Source organism: Phascolarctos cinereus, unplaced genomic scaffold, assembly GCF_003287225.1.
Source record: "Phascolarctos cinereus isolate Bilbo 61053 unplaced genomic scaffold, phaCin_HiC Scaffold_726;HRSCAF=1367, whole genome shotgun sequence".
Taxonomy (NCBI): Eukaryota; Metazoa; Chordata; class Mammalia; order Diprotodontia; family Phascolarctidae; genus Phascolarctos; species Phascolarctos cinereus.
In genome coordinates, this window is record NW_027556098.1 from 417,157,870 (window position 1) to 417,182,193 (window position 24,324).

At 42.7% G+C, this 24,324-nt stretch overlaps 1 protein-coding gene across 2 annotated transcripts in view; it reads left to right on the forward strand.

Annotated features, from left to right (window-relative positions):
- Nucleotides 1-6,829: 6,829 nt before the first annotated feature.
- The window catches only part of LOC110219903 (uncharacterized), a 29,158-nt gene continuing 11,663 nt past the window's right edge, over nucleotides 6,830-24,324 (forward strand). The window contains exons 1-3 of one of the 2 annotated variants that reach the window (XM_021003628.2): nucleotides 6,830-6,934; nucleotides 9,909-9,993; nucleotides 14,513-14,639. In XM_021003628.2, coding sequence (XP_020859287.1) covers nucleotides 9,961-9,993; nucleotides 14,513-14,639 — 160 coding nt within the window. In that variant the 5' untranslated portion in view covers nucleotides 6,830-6,934; nucleotides 9,909-9,960. Of the gene's footprint in view, nucleotides 6,935-9,146; nucleotides 9,481-9,908; nucleotides 9,994-14,512; nucleotides 14,640-24,324 lie in introns of those variants that run through there. The other variant, XM_021003627.2, reaches the window with a different exon arrangement.

Genomic DNA, 24,324 nt, shown 5'->3' on the forward strand with positions numbered 1-24,324 from the left:
CTGGCAAGTTTACAAAATAAGGGGAATTGCCATGTGCCCCTCCTTTTCACACAATAGTAATCAATTAACAATCTTAGGTTTTGATATTAAAACAATAACCCCAAATAACTTAGTTAACAATCTCACAAATTTTATAAATTATAACAAACAATTTCAACTGAAAATTCCCTTTCAATAGAGACAAAATTTGAAAATTTTATACTTCCTTGAATTACAATATTTAAAAGGAAATGTTACAAAACAGGATCATATAAAATGCCCCAACAGCCAAATTGACTCCTTTTTTTTTTGAAGACACAATTAATTTAACATTCTAGATTATAAAAGAAATTGCCCTTCCAGCAACATAACTAATACAATTGACCCAATAAAAAATCTTTCTTCTTTCTAGACCCTTTCACCAGGTCCAACAGTCTCCTGGGGCCACTCCCATCCCTATAGACTGGCTTCTTTACCTTGACCCATCCCCTTTTACTCCCCATGGCTGTGTGCTGGAAGATACTTCCAGGCTGTAGCTGCTGCCCCTCCCCTTCCTTCCTATAGCCAGGTGGGGGAAGGTGAATTTGCGGGCAGGGGAGAGGGGGGTAAAACACTCTCTTCCTAATCTGATCTGGGCTGAAAGGGGTTAATAGAGAAACCCACTGTTTGGGATCCCCACACAGAGATACCCTCTTGACTCAAGGGGAGGAAGTGGGGGAAAGGAGTGACAAGATTGTAAGGAGGTGTTTAAAAACTCCTTAATGATCAATCTCAAAAACTTCCAGAATCTGCTAAATGTTTTAGCTGTCCTATCTTTTTCACTTCTACGTCCACCCCTTAAAAACTTAGAGTGGGGCATTGAACTTTCAAACCTACATTCTTGAGACCAGTGCCCTTTCTTATGCTACCTGAAGCAGGAACCATTGACTCTGTTTCTCTGAAAGCACCCATTTAAGGCCAATTCAAGGACACAATTTACATAGGAATGAAACTTAGAAAATTCACAGTGGATTAAGACATAATTGTTATCAGTATTAAATTATTGCAACAAATTAGCTTGCAAATGGAAATTTAGTAGGCCTTCTAAAAATCATACAAAAAGATTTTGCAAAACATTACTTTGTAAAAAGTATTTCCCTTTCTAAAAAAGCTTACAGTTTATCCTGATGTTAGAAGGAATAATCACTAAACTTTCATGAAGAACATTTGTTAGAAATTTTTAAGGTGATAGATATCTTTCCTTTCTACCTTAAAGTAAAAATAAACCTTTAAAAATGGAATTTATTAAAACTAAGTTGATGTAAAATGTCCTCAAGTAACATAAATAACTTCCCAAAGTACCATAACAAACTAAATTCCTAGTTGTTACAGAATTCCTAGACATCAAATTTCCTTAGTCAAAACAGAGAAAAAAATTCAGTTTTTATAATGCGTGAAGAACATTACCACAATAACAAATATTATCAAACTTTTAAAAATTTACTCAATTTTTATCTCAAGAATTCTCATTTACTCAGGAATTTCACAACACAGAAAACGTTTACACAGATTTGATAAGAATTATAGGTGAAACTTCCTCTTAAAAGCACATAAAATTTGGAAGTTTATTCTAACCCATTCATTCTCCCCTATTTATTTATTTAGTTTTTGGAGGGGTAGACAAAAATATATTCCCAAATGCAATACCCTTGTTAAGCTTAGAAATGTACTGGACCAGTATTCTGATTGCTTTTTCTTTCCCATAATGACCAGTCTTTAAAAGAACCCACCCGGGGATCTAGCCTGAAAGGTGGGTGGACATAATTCCCTCCATCTCTCCTCAAACTGCCCTCACTGTGCACTCAAAACAATCCACTCGTCTGAGTTTCCTTCAATGTACCTAAGTGCAAAACAGTGTAACAAATGCTGAAATTGAAAACCTCACATATTTACCAATTTGGATGAGCTGGGGCTCGTGGGAAAATATCAACTAAACCCAGCAAGCGTAGTCCTCAGCACATAAACCATTTGTCTATGTTCTGGTACACAAGAACTTTTCTCTTTGTCTCCACACTCAAACTTGGCCAGAGTTAGAATGCAGAGAGAGAGAAACTATTACTCATGCAAAAGTCCCAAAACCTTCTCACTTTCAAAACCTCCAGTCACACCATGCAACTAAATCATATTCCCTTCAAATTTTCTACACACACTCCTCTCTCCTACATGCTTAAACTTCCTTGCCTTTCTTTCTAATGATTTAAAATCCCCTTAAAACCTGTACATATCTCATTCCTTTCTAATTCTGACCTGACACTTCAAAAATCCTTCCCAACTTGCCCTCTACCAACCATATAACCTAAATAATAAAGTATTCTTCTCTCTTTCCCTCTCCCATCCACGCACTGCTTTGAAGCTGCTGTTACCTGGGGAGGAGAGGGGAGAATGAAGGCAACTTTTCAGAGTCCTGCTGCAGCCTTTGCTGTCTGGCTGCAAACAACCCAAAAGGGAGGGAAATGATGTACTGGCCGTATCCCCCCCCTCCCATTATTGCAGAACACAGACACAGACAAACAATAAGAGCCTGAACACTAACACATCCTCCCAATGGAAGTGCCCTGGAGAAAACTGTCTGCAATCCAGTCTGACACCTGCCTTTCAGTATGAAACAGAGGTGGCTTCAGGCAGATCACTGCAAAACAGAATCTCTTAAAAACACAATCTCTGCACATATAAACTAATAGACCAACACTGAGACAGAAACCAGGAACGAGACACGGGCCCAACAGAACTAAGACAGAAACCAGGAACCAGAAACCGGGTACCAGGAACCAGATACAGGCATAGTCCCGACGTCTCGGGGTGCCCGGGGGATTGAGGCACTAATTAGGTGCTCTGCCACGTCTGGCACTCGTTCCCCACCAGAAAACAGGTTTGCAAACATTTACCTCCAGAGGGTTACCAGGTCCACGATGGCCGAAATGAGGTACAGTCGGAGTCGGGGAGGGAGGCTTCTCCTAGTCCTGAGTCCTGGGGCCCTGGAACATCATCAGGGGCCGGCTCCCCTAGAAGTCAGAACAGAACAATTCCCCCTCCCGAGGCCGATGTCCTCTCCAGGTGGGTCTCTGCAGCGACACGGTACGCTGCTATCTCGCTGGGGCCTCCAAAATGGTATACCGAGAAATGAGCGAGTTCACCCAGACTAATTTAAATTGTGGACTTTATTATATTAGCGCCCGGCTGCCAGGGATATTCACATCCAAATCAAGCAGCCCCCATCAGGGGTTGAGCTAGGGTTTATATAGGGAGTATACAGGACAGGGAGGGGATGGATCTTTGAAGTCTGGCAAGAGGAAGAGGTTTTTTTTGGCTGGTCAAGGACACCCTCTCCCTCTATCTAGATATGATAATGCTCTGCAAACTTTCTCAATGGAGGCTTCCAGAGATATGATCTGAGGGGCTGTGGCCTGAGCAACCAGATAAGGGTCTTGCTAAGGAATTTGGAGGTTTCCATGGCCTAAAGGGTTCTACTACCTAAATGGTAAAATAATGTTCTGCATTACACTATAAGTATCTCTGAAAACAGTTGTATAAAACCCCTGAAGCTTGGGACAGTGTGCCCTCCTCCCTGGAAGCAGAGCCCCATTTTACCAAAGAGTTAAAAGTCAAGACATGAGCAAAGAACAGGAAAAAATTCTGACTGTGGAAGGAAGATCAAAACACACACTCAGAAGATAAATAAAAACTCTTACACCCAAAGCCTCCAAGAAAAGTATGAATTGGTCTCAGGCCATGGAAGAACTCAAAAAGGATTTTGAAAATCAAGTAAGAGAGGTAGAGGAAAAATTGTAACTCATAAGAATTTTCTCATTATTAGGGCAGTTAGAAGGAGTATATCTAGACAGAAGGCGCAGGTGTGAGTTGAATATAAAAGAATGATATCTAAAAAAATTAAGGGATGAGAAAGAGGAATGTATTGGGAGAAAGGGAAAAGGAGGGGTAGAATAGGATAAATTATCCCACATAAAAGAGGTAATAAGAAGCTTTTGCAGTAGAGGGGAATATAGGGGAGTTGTCAGAGAACACGAATCTTAATCTCATCAGAATTGCTTCAAAGGGGGAATAACATACACACTCAATTGGGTATAAAAATCTAACCCTACAGGAAAGTAGGAGGGAAAGGGGATAAGAGAAGGGTAGGGGAGAGGTGGCAGAAAGGAGAGCAGACTGGGGAAGGTGGTAGTCAGAAGCAAAACACTTTTGAAGAGGGACAGGGTGAAAGGAGAGAGAGAATAGAATAAATGGGGGGGTATAGGATGAAGAGAAATAGAGTTAGTAATCATAACAGTAAAAAAATTTTTTAAAGCAAATTTCTCTGATAAAGGCCTCATTTCTCAAATATGTAGAAAACTGAGTCAAATTTATTTAAAAAAAACATTCCCCAATTGATAAGTGATCAAAAGATATGATAAATTTATATGAAAAAATGCTCTAAATTGCTATTGATTGGACAAATGCAAATTAAAACAATTCTGAAATGCTACCTCACACCTATTAGATTGGCTAATATGACAGAAAAGGAAAATGACAAATGTTGGAGTGGATGTGGAGACATTGGAACATACGTATTAATGCTTTGTTGTTGGAGTTGTGAGCAATTTGGAACCACGCCCAAAGGGCTATCAAACCATGCATGTCCTTTGGCCTAGCAATACCACTACTAGGTCTGTGTCTTAAAAAAGATATAAAACCAAAAGAGAAAGGGCCTACATATACAAAAATATTTATAGCCTCTCTTTTGTGGTAGCAAAGAATTGGAAATTGAGGGGATGCCCATCAATTGGGGACTGGCTGAATAAGTTCTGGTATATGACTGTGATGGAATACTATTGTGCTGTAAGAAATGGTGAGGAGGGGCAGCTAGGTGGCGCAGTGGATAGAGCACTGGCCCTGGAGTCAGGAGGATCTGAGTTCAAATGTGCCCTAAGACACTTAACACTAGCTGTGACCTTGAGCAAGTCACTTAACCCCATTGTCTAGCCAAAAAAGAAAAAAAAAAAGAAATGATGAGTAGGACACTCAGAAAAACCTGGAAAAGACACATGAACTGATGCAAAGTGAAATGGATAGAATGAGGAGAACCTTGTACATAGTAACAGCAATATCATAAGATGATCAGCTGTGAATGACTTAGCTGTCTTCAGTAATACAATGATCCAAGACAACTTTGAGGGACTTATGATGAAAAATATTATCTATCCCCAGAGAAAGAAATGATAGTCTGAATACAGATCAAAGTGGACTTTATTTACTTTATTTTTGTTGAGGTTTTTTTTTTTGGGGGGTCTATGTTTTCTTTTACAATAAGACTAATATGGAAATATATTTTGCATGACTACACATGTATAACATATCAAATTGCTTGCTTTCTGAATGAGGAGAGGTGAGGAAGGAGGAATGGAGAGAATTCAGAACTCAAAAATTTTAAAAACAAATGTTAAAAATTGTCTTAATGTGTAATTGGGAAAAAATAAAATTCCAAATAAATAATTTTTTTGAAAAAGAAAAAAACTGCAAAAATGTTTTTTTGTTTTTTAAGACACTTTGATCATGGTTGTTATTTTTTTAAAATCATATCCTTAATTGCAATCACTTTAGAATTTCAGCAATTTATGTTTAAAATGTATATTACCATTGTAAAAGCAGTTTTATACTGCTTTTATACTGGTAGAAATTGTAATAGAAATACACCTCTCTTCATTTATCAATTATTTAGTATTAACTTTCTCCAGATTCTGAAAAATTAAGAGTAAACAAAAAAGAAAGTAAGTATGATTGTTAATTTGGAAAACTGCTTTGAGTTGATCTCCTAGGCAACCTAACAGATCCCTATTGTTAATTTCGCAGTCCAGCCTTTTGTAAACTGTTAATGGGGTTGGGAGAATCCAGGACCCGGATCCTGGGCTTCAACAGGTCTCCTAACAAAGTTTTTGTAATTACTAAAAAAAAAAAATCTTAATGGATTTTTTAAAAAAGGATTTATGTGGGACTAGAAATAGGCGGTGCACATTTCTTTCTCCTTTTAGAAGAACGAGAGCGGTTTGGAGCTCTTTGATTTAGTAATTAACATCTGAATTGCAGCTAATCGTGCTTTTAATTGTGATAAGTAAATTCATGAAGAAAAGCACCTGGACTGAAATTTACTTTATAGCGTGGGAAGGTGTAACAGCAGTATGTGAAGTTGAAATGTGAAGGAAAGTCTGTGTAATGTGTTTGAAAGATTCGGAAAGAGAACTAAAAGCTGGGGGGAAACATGGGAGGTAGGTGAAAAGGCACACCCGGCCCACAACAAGCGGGGGCAGCAAGATAGTGCTGCAAGTCCCTCTTGTCCATGGGCAGTGGCTCCCGGTGCCCCGCGTGCCAGCTTCAGTTGGGCAAGTTTGGCTTCTGTATAAGTACATTGAGAATGAAAAATCTTGTAGCTTGACTTGAAAATCAATACAGACGGCTATACAGGGTTAGGAGGAATTTGATAAACGAGGTGTTCCTATGTGTGATAACTGGGGTAGAATACTGCCACTTCGAAAATCTGTATTGGTGGATTAGATGGAAATAATGAATCCCATCATATAAAATTCTCTGAGTAAACAGTCCTTATGTAAAATGTATAAAGTAACTGAAATCATAAATTAAGGTTCTATATGATACCATTTGGAAAATAGATCCAGGTGTAATTGAATTGATCCTGCCCCGGACTACTTTTCCCAGCCCGGCACGCCGTCTGCTTTCTAGTCCCTGGACCGCTCTCGGTCAGTTGCCATGGAAACGATCACCAACTAGGAATGGGAGAGAAGGGGCTGAAGCTGTCGGAGCCGGAGCTGGAGCCGGAGCCGGAGCCGGAGCCGGGGCCGGGGCCGGGGCCGGGACCGGAGCCACCTGATGGGGACTCCGGGGCCCCGCCGTCCCCTCTCCTCACCGGGTGAGAGAGGCCGCCTCGGCCCCAGTCGCCACCTGCCCGCGCTGCCCTGGCCGGCGCTCGCTCCTTCTTCATCCTCTTCCTCACCCTGTTCCCCTTAGCATTTCACCCCTTCTTCCCCCCTTCCTCCTCGTCCCTTTCCTCTTCTCCCCTCTTTCCACCACTCCTCCCTTTGCCCCCTAGCCGCTTATCCCCTTCCCGCACATCCCTTTCCCACTCGTCCCTTTCCCGCGCATCTCCGTCCCCCACATCCCTTTCTCACTCATTCTTTTCCCGCGCATTTCCTTCCCGCGCATCTCCTTCCCCCACATCCCTTTCCCACTTTTTCTCTCCCTTTCCTTCTTTTCTTTCCTCTCCCTTCTCCCTATCTCCTCTTTATTTCTCTCCTTTTCCCCTTCCCTCACTTCATCTTTCCTCCCCATTTCCCTCCTCTCTTCCTCCCCTCTTTCCCCTTGTCCCCTTTCCTTCTTTCTCTTCCCCTTTCTCTCCTTTCCTTTCCCCTCCTTGCCTGCCCTCCTTCCCCCTTCTCTTTCTTTCCTTCCCTCCTCTCTCTCTCTCTTTTCGTCTCCTCCCCTCCTTTCCTTCCCCTCCTTCTTCCTCCTTGCCTTCCCTCCTTCCCCTTCCCTTTCTTTCTTCTCTCTCTCTCTCTCTCTCTCTCTCTCTCTCTCTCTCTCTCTCTCCCTCCCTCCCCCTTTCAACTCCTCCCCTCTTCTTTTCTTCCCCTCCTTTTCCCTCCTTGCCTTCCCTCCTTCCCCCTTCTCTTTCTTTCCTTTCCTTCTCTCTCCATGTTTCTCTCTCTTTTTGTCTCCTCCCCTCTTCTTTCCTTCCCCTCCTTCCTTCCCTCTTGCCTTTCCCTCCTTTCCTCTTCTCTCTCTCTCCCTCTCCTTTCCTCTTTCTCTCTCCCTCTCTCTCCCTCTCTACTTTTGCCTCCTCCCTTCTTTCCTTCCCCTCCTTTTCCTTTCTTGCTTTCCCTCCTTCCCCCTTCTCTTGCTTTCCTTTCCTCCTCCTCCTCCTCTCTCTCTCCTTTTGCCTCCTCCCCTCTTCTTTCCTTCCCCTCCTTCTCGCTCCTTGCCTTCCCTCCCTCCCCTTCTCCTTTCTCTTCTCTCTCTCTCTCTCTCTCTCTCTCTCTCTCTCTCTCTCCCTCCCTCCCTCCCCCTTTCAACTCCTCCCCTCTTCTTTTCTTCTCCTCCTTTCCCCTCCTTGCCTTCCCTCCTTCCCCCTTCTCTTTCTTTCCTTTCCTTCTCTCTCCATCTCTCTCTCTCTCCTTTTGTCTCCTCCCCTCTTCTTTCCTTCCCTCTTGCCTTTCCCTCCTTTCCTCTTCTCTCTCTCTCTCTCCCTCTCCTTTCCTCTTTCTCTCTTTCTCTCTCCCTCTCTCTCCCCCTTCACCTCCTCCCCTCTTCTTTCCTTCCCCTCCTCCCTCTTTGCCTTCTCTCCTTTCCCTTCCTCTTTCTTTCCTTCTCTCTCTCTCCCTCTCTCTCTCCCTTCACCTCCTCTCCTCTTCTTTTCTTCCCTTCCTCCCTCCTTGCCTTCCCTCCTTCCCCCTTCGCTTTCTTTCCTTTCCTCCTCCTCCTTCTCTCTCTCTCTCTCTCTTTCTCTCTCTCTCCCTTTCAACTCCTCTCCTCTTCTTTCCATCCCCTCCTCTCCCTTTCTTTCCTTCTCTCTCTCTCTCTCTCTCTCTCTCTCTCTCTCTCTCTCTCTCTCTCTCTCTCTCTCTCCCTCTCTCCCCCCTCTCCTTTTGCCTCCTCCCTCTTTCCTTCCCCTCCTTTTCCCTCCTTCCCCCTTCTCTTTCCTTTCCTTTCCTCCTCCTCCTCTCTCTCTCCTTTCACTTCCTCCCCTCTTCTTTCCTTCCCCTCCTTTTCCTTCCTTGCCTTCTCTCCTCTCTCTCTCTCTCTCTCTCTCTCTCTCTCTCTCTCTCTCTCTCTCTCTCTCTCTCTCTCTCTCTCTCTCTCTCCCCTTCCCCTCCTCCCCTCTTCTTCCCTTCTCCTCCCTTGCCTCCCCTCCTTTGCTTTCCCTTTCTTCTTTCTTCCTCCCCTCCTTTTTCTGTCCCTCTGTCTCCCTCTCTCTCTTCCTTCCTCCCACCCTTTTCCTCCTTTTCTTCCTCCCTTTTCTGCCCTTTCCAGACTGTTCAGGTTCTCTGCCTCCTCTTTGGATTCCATATTCGAGAGTTAGAGCCCTATGGATTGGGAGGTTTCATCCTGGAGCTGAAACTTCCTGGGATGAACCTGGTCACAGGCCTGCACCCAGCCTCTGAGCCTGAGCTTAGGGGAGAAAGGGCATTCAGTGGCATTCATTCATTCATTCATTCATTCAGTCAATCATTTGCAGGCCTTGTATCCATCCCTACTGCTACCTTGGGCTAAACCTGGACCCCAGAATTTAAAGTTGGGGAAGAGAAGGAGAGGGGGGTGTTGGTTGTCTGTGTTCCCCCTTCAGGGACTTGTGTGGTGCCTTCATTTCCCTTAGATAGCAAAGCTCTTAACCCTTTTCTCTCTCATCTTGGGAACTAGGGGTGTAGAACTTCACACTTGTGCTGCCTGGGGCATTCATTGGTAAGAACTCTGGATTTAGGGAGCTCAGTTTTGAATCCTGGCTGTGCCATTTACTGCTTCTATGTGGTACAAACATTGTGTAAAACCTGAGATGAGCTAATCTCTGAAATTCCCCTTAAGCCTTCAATCTTTGATCCTACAATCTCCTCTTCTGTAGAAGTGTGAGGTTTTCCAGTCACATCCATGGGGGGTTGAAGGAAATGCTATTTATTTGTTCTCAGGAGGCCATCCTTCAGTTACTTGTGTGTAAAATTTGTCCTCCCCAGGCAGCAAGGACTGTGGCCCTTTTCCCTTCTCCTGGGAGCAGAGGAGCAAGGGTTGTGCCATCTTTTTCTTCTAACCTCAGGCCCTTTCTGAAGGTGGGGGATTTGTTTTCCCTGGGACCAGGGAAGTGCCAGCCTCTCTCATGTTTCCTCTCTGCTTCCCAGCTCTGCCTCTGAGGACTCTGCTCTTCCCCAAGAGGGAAGCATTCAGGAGAGAATGTTCCCTGTGATCCCAACAGCCAGGTGCCAGGTTAGTTGGATTTTCTTCTTTGCTGAAACAATACCTAGATTCTCAGGGTGTGCAAATGCTTCTGGTCCATATGCCAGAACTGAGGAAACTGGGTCCATTGTGATGGATGCAATCCTTACACCTTGAGGAATGCTTCCCAGAATAGCTGGTGTCAAGTCAGTAAGCATTAATTTAGTGCTTCCTATGTGCCAGACCCTGGGCTAAGCACAGGGGATACAAAAAAGGGCAAACTCAAGTCCCTGCCCTCACAGAGCTCACACTCTAATGGGGGAAATAACCTGGGAACAATTGAGGCAGCTAGGTGGTATAGTGGGTGGAAAGCTGGACCTGGTATCAGGAAGACCTGAGTTCATATCCAGCCTCAGACACTTACTGTCTGTGGGACCTTGAGCAAAAAACTTCACCTGCCTCAGTCGCTCATCTGTAAAAGGGGATCCTCCCAGGGGCGTTGTGAAGATCAAATGAGATAATATTAGTAAAGCACTTTGCAAACCTTGAGGTAACCTATAAATAAGAGATAGATTGGAGATAATCTCAGGCACTAGTGTCCCTTTCCTCTGACCCCAATTAATTAAATTGCTCAGCAATTTATTACTGCTATGTGCTTGGTACTGAGCTTGGTGCTGTGAATTCAAAAGACGTGTAATTGACATATTTGACATAATTGGTAAAAGATATGTAATTGAAACTTATTATGGAGATTTCAGTTTCCTTGAGGGAAGACCAACTATTTTATATGTATTAACTGATGCATTTTTAGCATGGTTTTTATTTTATTTTATTGCATTTATTTAGTATTTTATTTTTCCCCAATTACATATAAAAACAATTTTTAACATTCATTTTTAAAACTTGGAATTCCAAATTCTCTTCCTTCCTCCCTCCCCAACTCACCATCCATTTAGAAGGCAGGCAGTTCACTATATATTATATCAGTGTAATCATGCAAAACATTTCCATAATAATCATGTAGTGAAAGAAAGCATAGACCAAAGAAAACACACACACACACACACACAACACACACACACACACACACAAAACCATAGAACAAAAAAAAAATCTTCAAGAAAAATTAAAAAGTAAAAAAGCATGCTTCAATCTGGCACGCAGACACCATCAGTTCTTTCTCTAGGAATTAGTGGCATTTTCATCATAACTCCTTCAGAGTAGTCTTGGATCATTGTATTGCTGAGAATAGCTAAGTCATTCACAGCTGATCATCTTAAAATATTGCTGTTACTTTGTACACAGCACATTTCACTTTGCATTAGTCTGGCATTATTTTTAAAAAGACCAAAATGAGGGCAGCTAGGTGACACAATGGATAGAGTACCAGTCCTAGAGTCAGGAGGATCTGAGTTCAAATCTGACCTCAGACACTTACTAGCTGTGTGACTCTGGGCAAGTCATTTAACCCCAATTGCCTTAAAAAAAAAAAAAAAGACCAAAATGAGAAGGTGTAGACATTCAAGGCTATAGAAATTCAGAGAACAAAGATGTTGATACGGGTTCAGATGAGAAGTGAAGTGTTCCTGAAAGTACATTTTGGTTTGATATGGGTAGCATGTAGTTAGTTGGGAAAGGAAGGAATTAACCTGTTACTTGTGGTAACTGGTGAATAGTCCCTAGCCGTATTTTCCTGTGGAAGGCAGGTCATGGTAGGGGAACATTATAAATGAATTCAGATGGGTGCCCATTGTAGTAAGCTGTGAGTATCGTTCTCAAGTGACTCATCCCAACCTTAATAGTGAACAAATCTTTGATGTAGGCAGGGAAACAAATGCTGCATATGGAGAGAGGTATGAAAGGCTAAAATTTAGGGGCTGAGATGAAGGTGTATGTGGCCTTTCACTCAAGGTAAACTCAGAGTTCTCTATAGGACTGTGGCTGAGGCACTGAAAGAAAAAAGGTGAATAAAAGGATACTGTGAGCCTAAAAAGTTCAGTGGAAGAGTATGCCTTGGGTAGAATTGGAGTTGGCCATTTGGGAAGAAAGACTAGTCAAAGTGGGGAATGTTCTGGAGCTCTATGAAGAGTTTAGAAATGAGCAGGTTTAAAATAGTCACTTGCCTACAGAGCATTGAGTAGGTGAAGCTTGATGTAAGCTGTACACAGATGAGAGTTCTCTCACCTTAGTATGGCTTCTCCTTACCAGTCTCAATCCTCATTGTTCTCTTTTTCACCTTAAATGGAGCCACTTAGATTACTGCAGTAGCCTCCTACCTGCCTTTCACTTCTCTGTTTGTCTTTCCCCATTCTGTCCATCCATCCATCCGTCTATCCATCTGTCTTTCCATCCATCCACCTATCCATCCATCTATCCCATTGTTGCCAGATTCAGCTTCCTCATGCAGACACCTGAGTGTATCATTTGTTTGTTGAAGACACTTCAGCAAATCCCTATCCACCTGTGCATTACAATTCACATTCTTTTTTTTTTGAACATTCAGGACCCTCAACAATTTGAAATCATTTCCCCCCTTCCCTTTTCTAGTCTTATCTGAGAGAATTTTCCTCTTTGTGCCCGTGCTCTGGAACAGTGGTGTCAAATTAATAATGAGGACCACTGAGCTGTGTGTATGATCTCCGTGGGCACATGTTGACTTTGTTTTAAATGTAATGTCATCTGTGTCTTTTTGTGTCTTTATTTGTTTTGTTCAATATTTACCAATTCCATTTTAATCTGGTTCTGGCACACACAGGAGTGATGCATGAATGTGGCCCAGGGTTGAGACCTCTGATCTAGAATCATGAATTGGATAAATGCCACCCCCATGAAGAGCCCCTCTTGCGCATGCTGTTTTGCCTGGCACCACAATGACCTCTGTCCCCTGTACCTACCTGCTGAAATCCTATAAGACACAGCTGAACCACACAGGAAACCTGTCCTCACTTCTCAAATGAAATAATATTTTTGACAGCACTTAGGACAGTACCTGGCAGGTAGTGGCCACAATATCAATGCTTCTTTCTTTCCCTTCCACTGTTCATATCCTGCATCCAGTGATGAGAATTCTCTTCTTGCTTCTCACAACACATTTGGCTCTGCCTCTTTTATGCACTCACCTATATCCTTTGGCATAGCTTTCCACTCAGTGTAAACTTCAGGGACAAAGGGACCATGCCTTCTTTAATTTTTTATCTCCCCCTGTGCTTAGCTCAGGATTTTACATGTAGTAGACTTTTTTTTTTTAAAGACCAGATCTCCCTATCTCTTCTCAGGCTGGAAGTCCAGAGACCACTCAAGGGGCTGGTCCTACTCTGATGGCCTTGGGGCTTTGACCTCTGCAGTCTCTGACCTGGGCTGGTTCTTTCCTACTTAGGCAGCCTGGTGGCCCCTCTGCTGTCACAAGTTCATATATTAAAGCTGCATTTAATTTGGACCCTTGATGTATTTGTTGGCTTAGTGCATGGAAGCTCAGACCTCTGGAGCTTGAGAGATCCAGCACCCTTTTTCCTGGTAGCAGGGATTACAAGGATGTGCCACCATGCCTGGCCTGTAGGGGACAGTAAGCACGTTCTGAGGTGCCTGGGGGACATATTGAGTTTTGTTAGTCTTATATTTTACACTTCGTTTTTATTGATATATTTTGTTTTTGCGTTTTAGAAATATATCCTTCTCGTACCTAGATTTCTGTTACAGAAATATTAAAGCAGGGTAAGAAAAAGCAGTTTAGCAAAAGTAGCCGGGGTAGCTGGGTGACACAGTGGATAGAGTGCCAGGCCTGGAGCCAGGAAGACCTGAGTTCAAGTCCTGTCTCAAACACTAGCTGTGTGACCCTGGGCCAGTCACTTAACCCTGTTTCCCTTGATTTCCTCATCTGTAAAATGAGCTGGACAAAGAGATGACAAAGTACGCCAGTATGTCTGCCAAGAAAACCTTCTCACCCGGCAAAAAAGGAGGTCATGAAGCGTTGGACGTGACTGAAAACGACTGAATAACAGAATAGCTAATCAACGCATCAGTCATGTAACGCACATGAGACTCTCTGCAGCCAGGGTCCCCCGCCTTTTCAGGGAAGGGGAGAGCTACATTTTCTCACTTTTCTGGGACCAGGCGTAGGCGTTCTAATTCTGCAGCACCGTTTAGACTGTGTTTTGTTCTTTCTGTTTATTTTTTTGTCATTGTGCCTATTGTTTTTCTGGTGAGCTTCCTTAGGTTGCATTTCCTCCTTTTAAGCTCCTCCCTGATAGGGTACATCCGTCTGGATTGAGTGGAGCCAAATGACTTTATCAGAGGTGAACATCGAGACATGAGCACAAGAGGATATGACTTGTTTTAGGCCTGCTTGGGTAGCCAGAATGGGCTCTTGACATTGAATGATTAAACAAAGCTACCTTTGATGCAAATCCAATCCAGTACAAATTTGGGTGTGCAGTAGGAGTTTTTGAGGTATTTGATTAGGAATAATGAGAGTCCTGAATGTTGTGAGCACCATTCCTTCTAAACCAGACTAACTTTCTGTTTTCCCCAATGATGTTTTTTATAAGAGATAATTTTCTGTTGGATGTTTCAGGAAACATTGACTTTCAAGGATGTGGTGGTAGACTTCACCAGGGGAGAGTGGCAGCACCTGGACCCTGCTCAGAAGGACTTATACAAAGAAGTGATGCTGGACAATTATAAGAACCTGGTCTCCTTGGGTAAGGACAACTTTTCTCTGTAATTCACAATTCCACCCCCTTCACCTGACCCCTAGGGTTCAGGGGGAGGTGTGTGTGCTCACACACATCAGTCTTTATTGTCCCGATTTCTAGAGCCCCTGGGTGTCTCTGAAGTACTCTGCTAATTCTGACGTTCTGTGAAATCTAAAAATCTATTTAATGTTGTTGAGGTGAGAGTTGGGAGAGCTGGTTCAGGTGTGAAAGAATTCACTTAGAAGATTTTCCCTTAATCAATGGGAGCTTCACTTGGCAAGAGGATCACTGGCCTGAGATTAGCGAGGAGCTAAACAAAGGCCCTGATAAAGGGAAGAAAAACCAGGCTTATATAGACAGCTTGTAGCATCATGATGTAATTCTAGGGTTTCTTATGGAGGTTGAAGATTAGGGACAGGATAAGAACTAACAAAATGAGGAAGATGGTTGCTTAGGAGATAAGAAAAAATTGCATTGACGCAGGATGAGGGAGATGAATGACAGTATAGGGAATGCCGGATAAGGGAAACAAAAGCAATTCTTTTGGTACATACAAGTTGTATGGGATTTCAAGAGAAGGAGAAAAGGACTTTAGGAGCCCTCAAGTTCCAGGATGGGCTACAGAATGAGCCTCAAACCCCCTCAGGGGGCCCTGGGAAAGTAGCCCTTAATATTCTTTTAGCTTTTAGGGCACCATTTGTATCCACATAATTTCCCCACTCAACCACTAAGCAGGAGAAATCTTCAGGGGAAAAGGAAGTCATTGTCTTCAGTAGCTGCTTCCCGCTGAACAGGGACGAAGAGTCCCTTTCAAGGACCGAGAAGAGGTTGAGGAGGGGTGGTTGGCGGGTGGGTGCGGAATGCGGTGCCAGCTGAGTCCAGGGTGGAGGGAGGCAAGCCACTCAGACACCAGGGGGAGGGGTTGGCATCCTAAGAGCTGAAAATGGAATTTCTGCAGACGAGAAGACACAAAGCGAACCAGGGCGTTAAGCAAGCAGAGACCAAATATAAGAGCGAGTAAAATGATTAGTAATGGGGTCAGAATGGGGGAAAGAAGGGAGAGGAACCATGGCCACTGGGAGGAGGAGGGGGGAGACATCAGGCTGGAGTGGATGTCTTGCGTCCAAGAGGCTGCCTGTAGTATTCTTGAGTGTGGAGTTCTATCTTATGGGAATTATTAACATACGTACGACAAGAGGTGTTGGCCAAAGCACGAATACTTGCCTCCAGAGGAGGCGAGAAGAGAGTCAAGAGCAATACTGTTGTCCAGAACCACACTGGCTAAGGAGTTGAGTGACTCTCAAAGCCCAGAGAAGCCATGGGCTGCGTCGTTTGCCAGAAGCAAGATGGTGGCTATTAGGTTAGGGACAATTGTCTCATGTTTCCAGTAAAGGGAGTAAGGACTCAGCTCCGTTGGACAGGGACCTGAGAGTGTTTCCCCAAAAACCCTGTTTGACCTGAGGGGAATAGGAGTGAATATCATTGTAGATTTGGATCGGGGAATTTCCTGACCAAGGTGCACTGCCCAAATGATTGGTAAGGGGAGACACCGGGGGAGGTCAGGACAACATCAAGGGGGAGAAACATTAGGGGCGGCTAGTCCACAAAGGAAGACTGTTCTGGGACAGCACAAAGGGATCCCATGGTTCTATTTAAGCTAGATCGCAATTTTATTGCCTGAATTAGTGACGTATTGCGGGAACCAGGTAGATACCCGAGCCAGTATACATTCCATGCAGGGTTTTCTGGGGATAAGGGGAGAGTTATGGGGAGTAAGCTCCTATCCTGGGGATGATGGTGTCACACCCAGCAATCTGGTACTCGGCCTCACCCCACAGAGTTCCCTATTTGAATTAAGGCGTTAGGCTTCCAGCAGGCTTAGCCCCGGGCTCAGTAGGTATCAGGAAAAGGTGGGTTAGGGATAGAAGTAATTCAGGACAAGGCCCAGAACACAGCATCGCTGGAGAAAATAACATAGAGCCAGGGCTAGTGCGAAAAGCAAAAGGAGCTGCTCCCCCACTGTCATAAGTTTAAGTCCTGTGTTCCTTGAAGAGGAATTTCAGGTCCTCCACCGGCTGACACGAGTATTGGGGATGATGTTCGGAAGAACCTGTGGGGGAAGGCGAAGCAGGTTTAATTAGAGAAACACGGGTCCAGCTAGGGAGGCCTTCGAGCTTAACAGCAGTACAAGTATTTAGAATGACCTTATACTGCCCCCTCCACTTTTCATCCAGAGGGGTCTGTGCCTTGCGATTTCCACAATTTAAGATAGACCGAGTCGCTGGGGTAACTTAGAGAGGAGCTAGGGACTCATTTGCCCTGGGTGGGGAGGTGTGAATTAGTATAATGGGATAACCCCTTTTTCACTTGCCCTTGAGCTAGGGAGTATTTTGTCCAGAGCTGGTGTTCCTGTCTAAGATATCAGTGGTCAGAAAGGGTCTACCAAAGGTTGGTTCAAAGGGACTGAGGTTAACTTTGGCTCGAGGCCATCCTGACTCGGGGGAGGGCAGCTGGGAGGAGTCCTGCCCAACCTTGGCAAACTTCCAGAGTCAATCTAGTCATCTTTTCAACCTTGCCAGAAGACTGGGGATGCCAGGCAGAATGGAGGTCGTAGGTTATGCCGAGCAACCTTTTGGGTAATTTGGGAAGCAAAAGCCAGTCCATTATCGCTGGGAGCTTGGCAGTCCGAATCTGGGAATGACTTCCTTCAGAAATACTTCAGTCACTTCCACAGCAACTAGAGAAGGCCTGTCCAACTAGTGAAAGTGTCAGTAAGCACTAAGAGGAGTTTGAATCCTCTGCAAGGTGGCACGTGTTCATGTCCTCTACAAGAATATTGTCGTCTTTCCTCAGGGGTGTATTGAGGGCCTAAAGAGGGTGAGACCTGGGGAATTAGGGTATAGTTAAAGACTGGGTTCTTGCTTCGGCTTTGGTGGTGATATCTGCCAGCTGGTTTCTGCAGCCTGATCTGATTCCACCTTTTGCTGTCCCCTACAGTACATTTGTACTTTGGGGGCACATACAGCCTACAGCAGGCTTAAGATTTGAGGACCATGTCTGGTGGGGGAGGCCTTTGTGATTAGGAACCCTCTCTCCTGCCATATCACCCCATGGGCATGGAGCCCTTGGAAGGTGTATTTGTAATATTTGTAGGTGTTGATTCTCTTATCTCTCCCCAAATCTAAAGCTCTAACGAATGCTGTTAACTCAGCCTTTTGTGCTGAAGTCCCCACAGGCAAGGGGCGTGCTTCAGTGGTGCTGTGGAGGCAGATCAGTGAATAGCCTGCTCTCCTCCTTCCCCGGGCCCTCAGTGTACCCAGTATCATGGTGGTTTTCCAAGGGAATGTCTGTGAGGTCAGGGCGACTGGCTGGGGTGCGCCACCTTGAGAGCCTCCTCGCAGTCACACAAGGGATTCTCGGGATCTGCAGTGGAAGGGAGCAGGGTAGCAGGGTTCAGGGTGGAGCAGGGAGTATCAAGGAGGACACTTGGTCAGGAGGCCACTAGCCAGCCATTGCTGCCCTCTTACTTCCAAAATGCTCTGGACATGGTGCAGGGTCAGGACAGTCAGAAGCTGCCCCAAAGTGATCTTAGCAGCCTCCCCCATCAAGAGGGCTGTGGCAGCCACTGCCAGCCAGAGGCTGTTGTATCTAGCTGTTTAGAGAAGTATGCTAATATGCTACCTGGTGTGGATCTGGTCCCAGGCCCTGAGTAAGTTTGCCAACAGCCTGACCCGTTTTCCTCTATATATAGAGTGAAGGGTTTTCCTGAGTCGTGTACGGCTAGTGCCGGAGCAGAGGTCAAGTCTATTAAAAAAAACAAACCAGTAATTAATTTATTTTTAGTTTTCAGCATTCACTTTCATTAGCTTTTGAGTTTTCAATTTTCTCTCCCCCCCTTTGCCTTCCCAAGACGGCATGCAATCTTATATAGGCTATACATATACATTCTTATTAAATATGTTTTCATATTAGCAAGAAGAATTATAATGAATGGGAGGAACCACAAGAAAGAAGAAAGCAAAAACAAAAAAAAGAGAGAGAGAGCAAATAGTCTGCTTCGATCTGCATTCAGACTCCATAGTTTTTTTCTGGATGTGGACAGCATTTTCTATCATGAGTCGTTTGGAGCTGTCTTACATCCTTGCATTGACTACTGAGTCTTGTGTACCTAACCAATTCCACTGATCCACCACTCTTATTTCTTAGCTAGTACCAAGTAGTTTTGATGATTGTTGCTTTATAATACAATTTAAGATCTGGTACAGTTAGTCCACCTTCGCTAACATTTCTTTTCATTAATTCTCTTGATATTCTGGACCTTTTGTTCTTCCAGATGAATTTTGTTATTTTTTTTTTAGCTCCATAAAATTGTTTGGTAGTTTGATTGATATGGCACTGAATAAATAAATTAATTTAGGAAGAATCGTCATTTTTATTATATTAGCTTGGCCTATCCATGAGCAACTGATATTTTTCCAATTATTTAATCTGACTTTATTTATGTGAAAAGTGTTTTATAATTGTGTTCGTATAGTTCCTGAGTTTGTTTTGACATGTAGACTCCCAAATATTTTTATAATGTCTACAGTAACTTTAAATGGAATTTCTCTTTCTACCTCTTGCTGCTGGACTGTGTTAATATATAGAGATGCCAATGATTTGTTTTATATTTTATTATTTTATTTTATATCCTGCAACTTGCTAAAGTTGTTTATTATTTTAAGTAGTTTTTTACTTGATTCTCTAGGATTCTCTAAGTATATCATCATATCATCTGCAAAGAGTAATAGCTTAGTTTCTTCTTTGTCTATTCTAATTCCTTCAATTTCTTTTTCTTCTCTTATTGCTAAAGGTATTGTTTCTAGTACCATACTGAGTAACAGTTGTGACAATAGATATTCTTGTTTTACCCCCGATCTTATTGGAAATACTTTTAGCTTATCCACATTACAAAAATGCTTGCTGATGGTTTTAAGTAGATGCTGCTTAAGTAGAGGCTCCATTTATTCCTATGCTCTCTAGTGTTTTTAATAGGACTGGGTGTTTTATTATGTCAAAAGCTTTTTCTGCATCTATTGAGATAATCATGGGGTTTCTGTTAGTTTTGTTGTTGATATGATCAATTGTATTGATAGTTTTCCTAATATTGAACCAGCCCTGCATTCCTGGTATAAATCCTACCTGCTCATGGTGTATTATTCTCATGATAAGCTGCTGTAATCTTTTTGTTAATATTTTATTTAAAAATTTTGCATCTATATTCATTAGGGAAATTGGTCTATGATTTTCTCTCTTTGTTTTGACTCTTCCCAGTTTAGGTATCAGTACCATATTCGTATCATAAAAAAATTTAGTAAATCTCCTTCTCCTGTTTTCCCAAATAGTCTTGAAATTAATTGTTCTATAAATGTTGATAGAATTTGCTTGAAAAACCATCTGGCCCTGGAGATTTTTTCCTAGGGAGTTCATTGATGGCTTGTTCAATTTCTTTTTCTGAGATGGAGTTATTTAAGTATTTTACTTCCTCTTCTGTTAATCTGGGCAATTTATATTTTTGTGAATATTCATCCATTTCATGAAGATTGTCAAATGTATTGGCATACAGGTGGGCAAAATAGTTTCTAATTATTGTTTTAATTTCCTCCTCATTGGTGGTGGATTCCTCCTTTTCATCTTTGATACTGGTAATTTGGTTTTCTTCTTTCTTTTAAAATTAAATTAACCAAAGGTTTATCTATTCTATTGTTTTTTTCATAAAATCAGCTTAGTTTTATTGATTAGTTCAATAGTTTTCTTAATTTCAATTTTATTAATCTCTTCTTTGGTTTTCAGTATTTCTAATTTGGTATTTAATTGGGGATTTTTAATTTGTTCTTTTTCTAGCTTTTTTAATTGCATGCCCAATTCATTGATCTCCTCTTTCTCTATTTTATTCATGTAAGCATTTAGAGATATAAAACTTCCCCTAAGAACAGCTTTTGCTGCATCCCATAAGTTTTCGTATGTTATCTCATGATTATTATTCTCTTGGATGAAGTTATTGATTGTTTCTATGATTTGTTGTTTGACCCACTTATTCTTTAGGATTTGATTATTTAATTTCTAATTAATTTTCAGTCTATCTTTTCATGGCCCTTTACTACATATAATTTTTATTGCATCATGATCTGAAAAGGATGCATTTAATATTTCTGCCTTTCTGCATTGGATTGTGAAGTTTTTATGCCCTAGTACATGGTCAATTTGTGTATAGGTGCCATATACCACTGAGATAAAGGTATATTCCTTTTTATCCCCTTTCATTTTTCTCCACAGGTCCACCGTATCTAAGTTCTCTAAAAATATGTTCACCTCTTTAACTTCTTTCTTGTTTATTTTGTGGTTAGATTTATCTAGTTTTGAGAGGATGAGGTTGAGGTCCCCCACTAGTATAGGTTTTGCTGTCTATTTCTTCCTGTAACTCTCTTAATTTCTTCAAGAATTTGGATGCTATACCACTTGGTGCATATATGTTTAGTAATGATATTACTTCAGTATCTATGGTGCCTTTTAGCAGGATATAATTTCCTTCCTTATCTCTTTTAATTAGCTCTGTTTTTGCTTTTGCTTTGTCTGAGATCAGGATTACTACCCCTGCATTTTTTTTTTACTTCAGCTGAAGCATAATATATTCTATTCCAGCATTTTGCCTTTACTTTGTGTGTATCCCTCTGTTTAAAATGTGTTTCTTGTAAAGAACATATTGTAGAATTATTGTTTTTAATCCATTCTGCTATCCACTTCCGTTTTATGGGAGAATTCAACCCATTCACATTCACTTATGATTACTATCTGTGTCTTTCTTTCCCTCCTATTCACCCCCCACTCCATCCCCCATTTATGCTTTTCTTTCTCCTTTCTCCTTTTCATTCTTCCAAAGAGTTTTGGGTTTCACCAACACCTCCCTCAATTTTCCTTCCCTTCTATCAGCTCTCTCCCTTTTCTTTCCCTTTTCCTTTACTACTTCTTCCCTCCCTTCTAACCACCCTTTCACTTTTCTTTCCCCTTTCCCATCCTGCTGCCTATAGGGCAAGTTAGATGTCTATACCTAACTGATTATGTTATACCCTCCTTGAGCCAAATCTGATGAGAGTAAGGTTCAAACAATGCTCATCTCCCTCCCTTCTTTCCCTCTACTGTAATGTTTTTGCCTCTTCATGTGATAAATCATGTGATATAATTTACCTTTTTCTGCCTCCTCCTTTCTCCTTCTCCCATTACAATGTACCCTTTTCATCCCTTAATTGGGTTTTTTTTTTATCATCACATCAAAGTCAATTTATACCCACACCCTCTGACTATGTATATGCCTTCTAAATGTTGTGATAAAGATACATTTCTCAAGAATTACAAGTATCATTTTCCCATTTAGGGAAGTAAACAGTTTGCCCTTACTGAATAACATGTTTTTGTTTTGGGGGTTTTTTTTTTCATTCCTTTTTACCTTTTTATGCCTCTCTTGAGACTTGTAGTTGAAGATTGAAGATTCCATTGAGCTCTGGTCTTTTCATCAAGAAGGTCTGGAAGTCCCCTATTTCACTGAATGACCATCTCCTTGGCTAAAAGATTATGCTCAATTTTGCTGAGTAGTTGATTCTTAGCTGTAATCTAAGCTCCTTTGCCTTACAGAATATCATAATCCATGCCCTCTTATCTGTTAATGTAGAAGCTGCAAGGTCCTGCATAATCCTGACTGTGGTTCCACAATATTGGAATTGTTTTTTCTTTCTTTCTTTCTTTCTTTCTTTTTTTTTTTGGCTAGGCAATGGGGTTAAGTGACTTGCCCAGGGTCACACAGCTAGTAAGTGTTATGTGTCTGAGGTCGGATTTGAACCCAGGTCCTCCTGAATCCAGGGCGAGTGCTCTATCCAGTGTCACCTAGCTGCCCCGTGGAATTGTTTCTTTCTGGCTGCTTGCAGTGTTTTCTCCTTGATCTTAAAGTTGTGGAATTTGGCTATAATATTCTTTTTTCTCTCCTGCCCTTTTTTTCATCATGTTTTTCAGGTAGACTAATAATTCTTAAGTCATCTCTCCCAGATTTATTTTCCAGGTCAGTTGTTTTTCCAGTGAGGTATTTTGTGTTTTCTTCAATTTTACCAGTCTTTTGATTTTGTTTGACTGATTCTTGATGTCTCATTGAGTCATTAGCTTCCATTTGCCCAATTCTAATTTTTAATGAATTGTTTTCTTCAGTTAGCTTTTGTACCTCTTTTTCCATTTGGCCAATTGTGTTTTTTAAGGACTTGTTTTCCACAATCAATTTTTGTCCTTCCTTTTCCAAACTATTGACTCTCTCTTGAATACATCTCATTTCTTTTCCCAATTTTTCTTCTACTCTCTTATTTGACTTTTTAAATCCTTCTTGAGTCCTCCCAAGAAGGCTTTTTGGGCTTGAGACCAGTTCATATTCCCCTTTGAGGTTTCAGATGTGGGTATATTAACAATGCTGTCCTCTTCTGAATTTCTGCCTTGATTTTCCCTGTCCCCATAGTAAGAGTCTAGGGTCTTTGTTTTTCGATGTTGCTTCTTACTGATGGTGTTTGCCTTTTTCCTGGCTTTTGAAGTTGCTCTCTGCTTCTTGGGCATGGCACTGTCCCATACATCCTGTGCTGGGGGCTAGGGGCCTGGTTACTGGCTTTGTGTGCTGGGGCCTCGGGTTCTGGCAGCTGGAGGCTCTAGAGGATGTAGCTTACCTCCTGCTGAGCTGGAGCTGGTGGTGGTGGCTGGTGAGTGCCAAGGCCAGGTGGGGTTTTCAGTGTTTCCCCAGGCGGATACTGAATCTTGTGGGGTGGGGCGTGGGAGTGGGGGTGGTCTAGCACTGGAGGTCACCTCCTCACCCAGGGCTGTGCTAGAGCATGGGCAGGCTCAGCCACCTGTAGGTGCCCATCCGCCACACGAGTGGTGGTTCTCTGCCCTGGTGTCTGCCGGTTCCTCCGGCTGTGCCAAGGCTCTCAGGGGGTTGTGGTGTTGGCTTTTGCCTGATACACCTCCCTGGGGCTAAGGGTCTCCAGCTGGCTCACTGAGGTGGGGCTTGCTGTTGGCTTGCCAGAACACCTCCTACCCTGTATTGGTCCCCTTCAGCCACAGCAAGAGGCAGCTTTCCTGTTAATCCTCCCAGGATAACAAAGAATTGGGAGATTGGGCCTAGACAGATAAGAAAAGGCCAGTTGAGTGGATTATAGCCTCTTTGACCAAGTAAGCAGTTCGAGGAAAGTTTAAGGGTTTTCTGGGGCCCATAGACAAATGGGATTGAAATTCTTTTTGGGGTGAGGGGCAGAGTTCTTGGCTTGGGCCCATACCCCATGATCATGACATGCAGGTGAGTTGGATTTAAGTGAGAGAGGGCTGTACAAGGTCACTAGCCTCACTTTCTCCTCCCACTCCATCACACATAATCAGTCAGTGAGTTACGTGATGGCTACGGGATGGGTTCTGTCCAGGTGAGGGCTGGTTTGGGAAAGACCAAAATAGTCCCTGCCCTCAGGGAGCTTCTCTTCTAAGAAGGTAGACAGCATGCAGATAAGTAGATATCTACAAGATTCATAGATTCACAGAAGATGAAAGATAACCTTAGAGGGGAAGGCTTCAGCTGCTGTGGGAATGCGGATAGGCCTCCTAGCAAAGTTAGCATTCGAGCTGAGCTGAAGGAAGC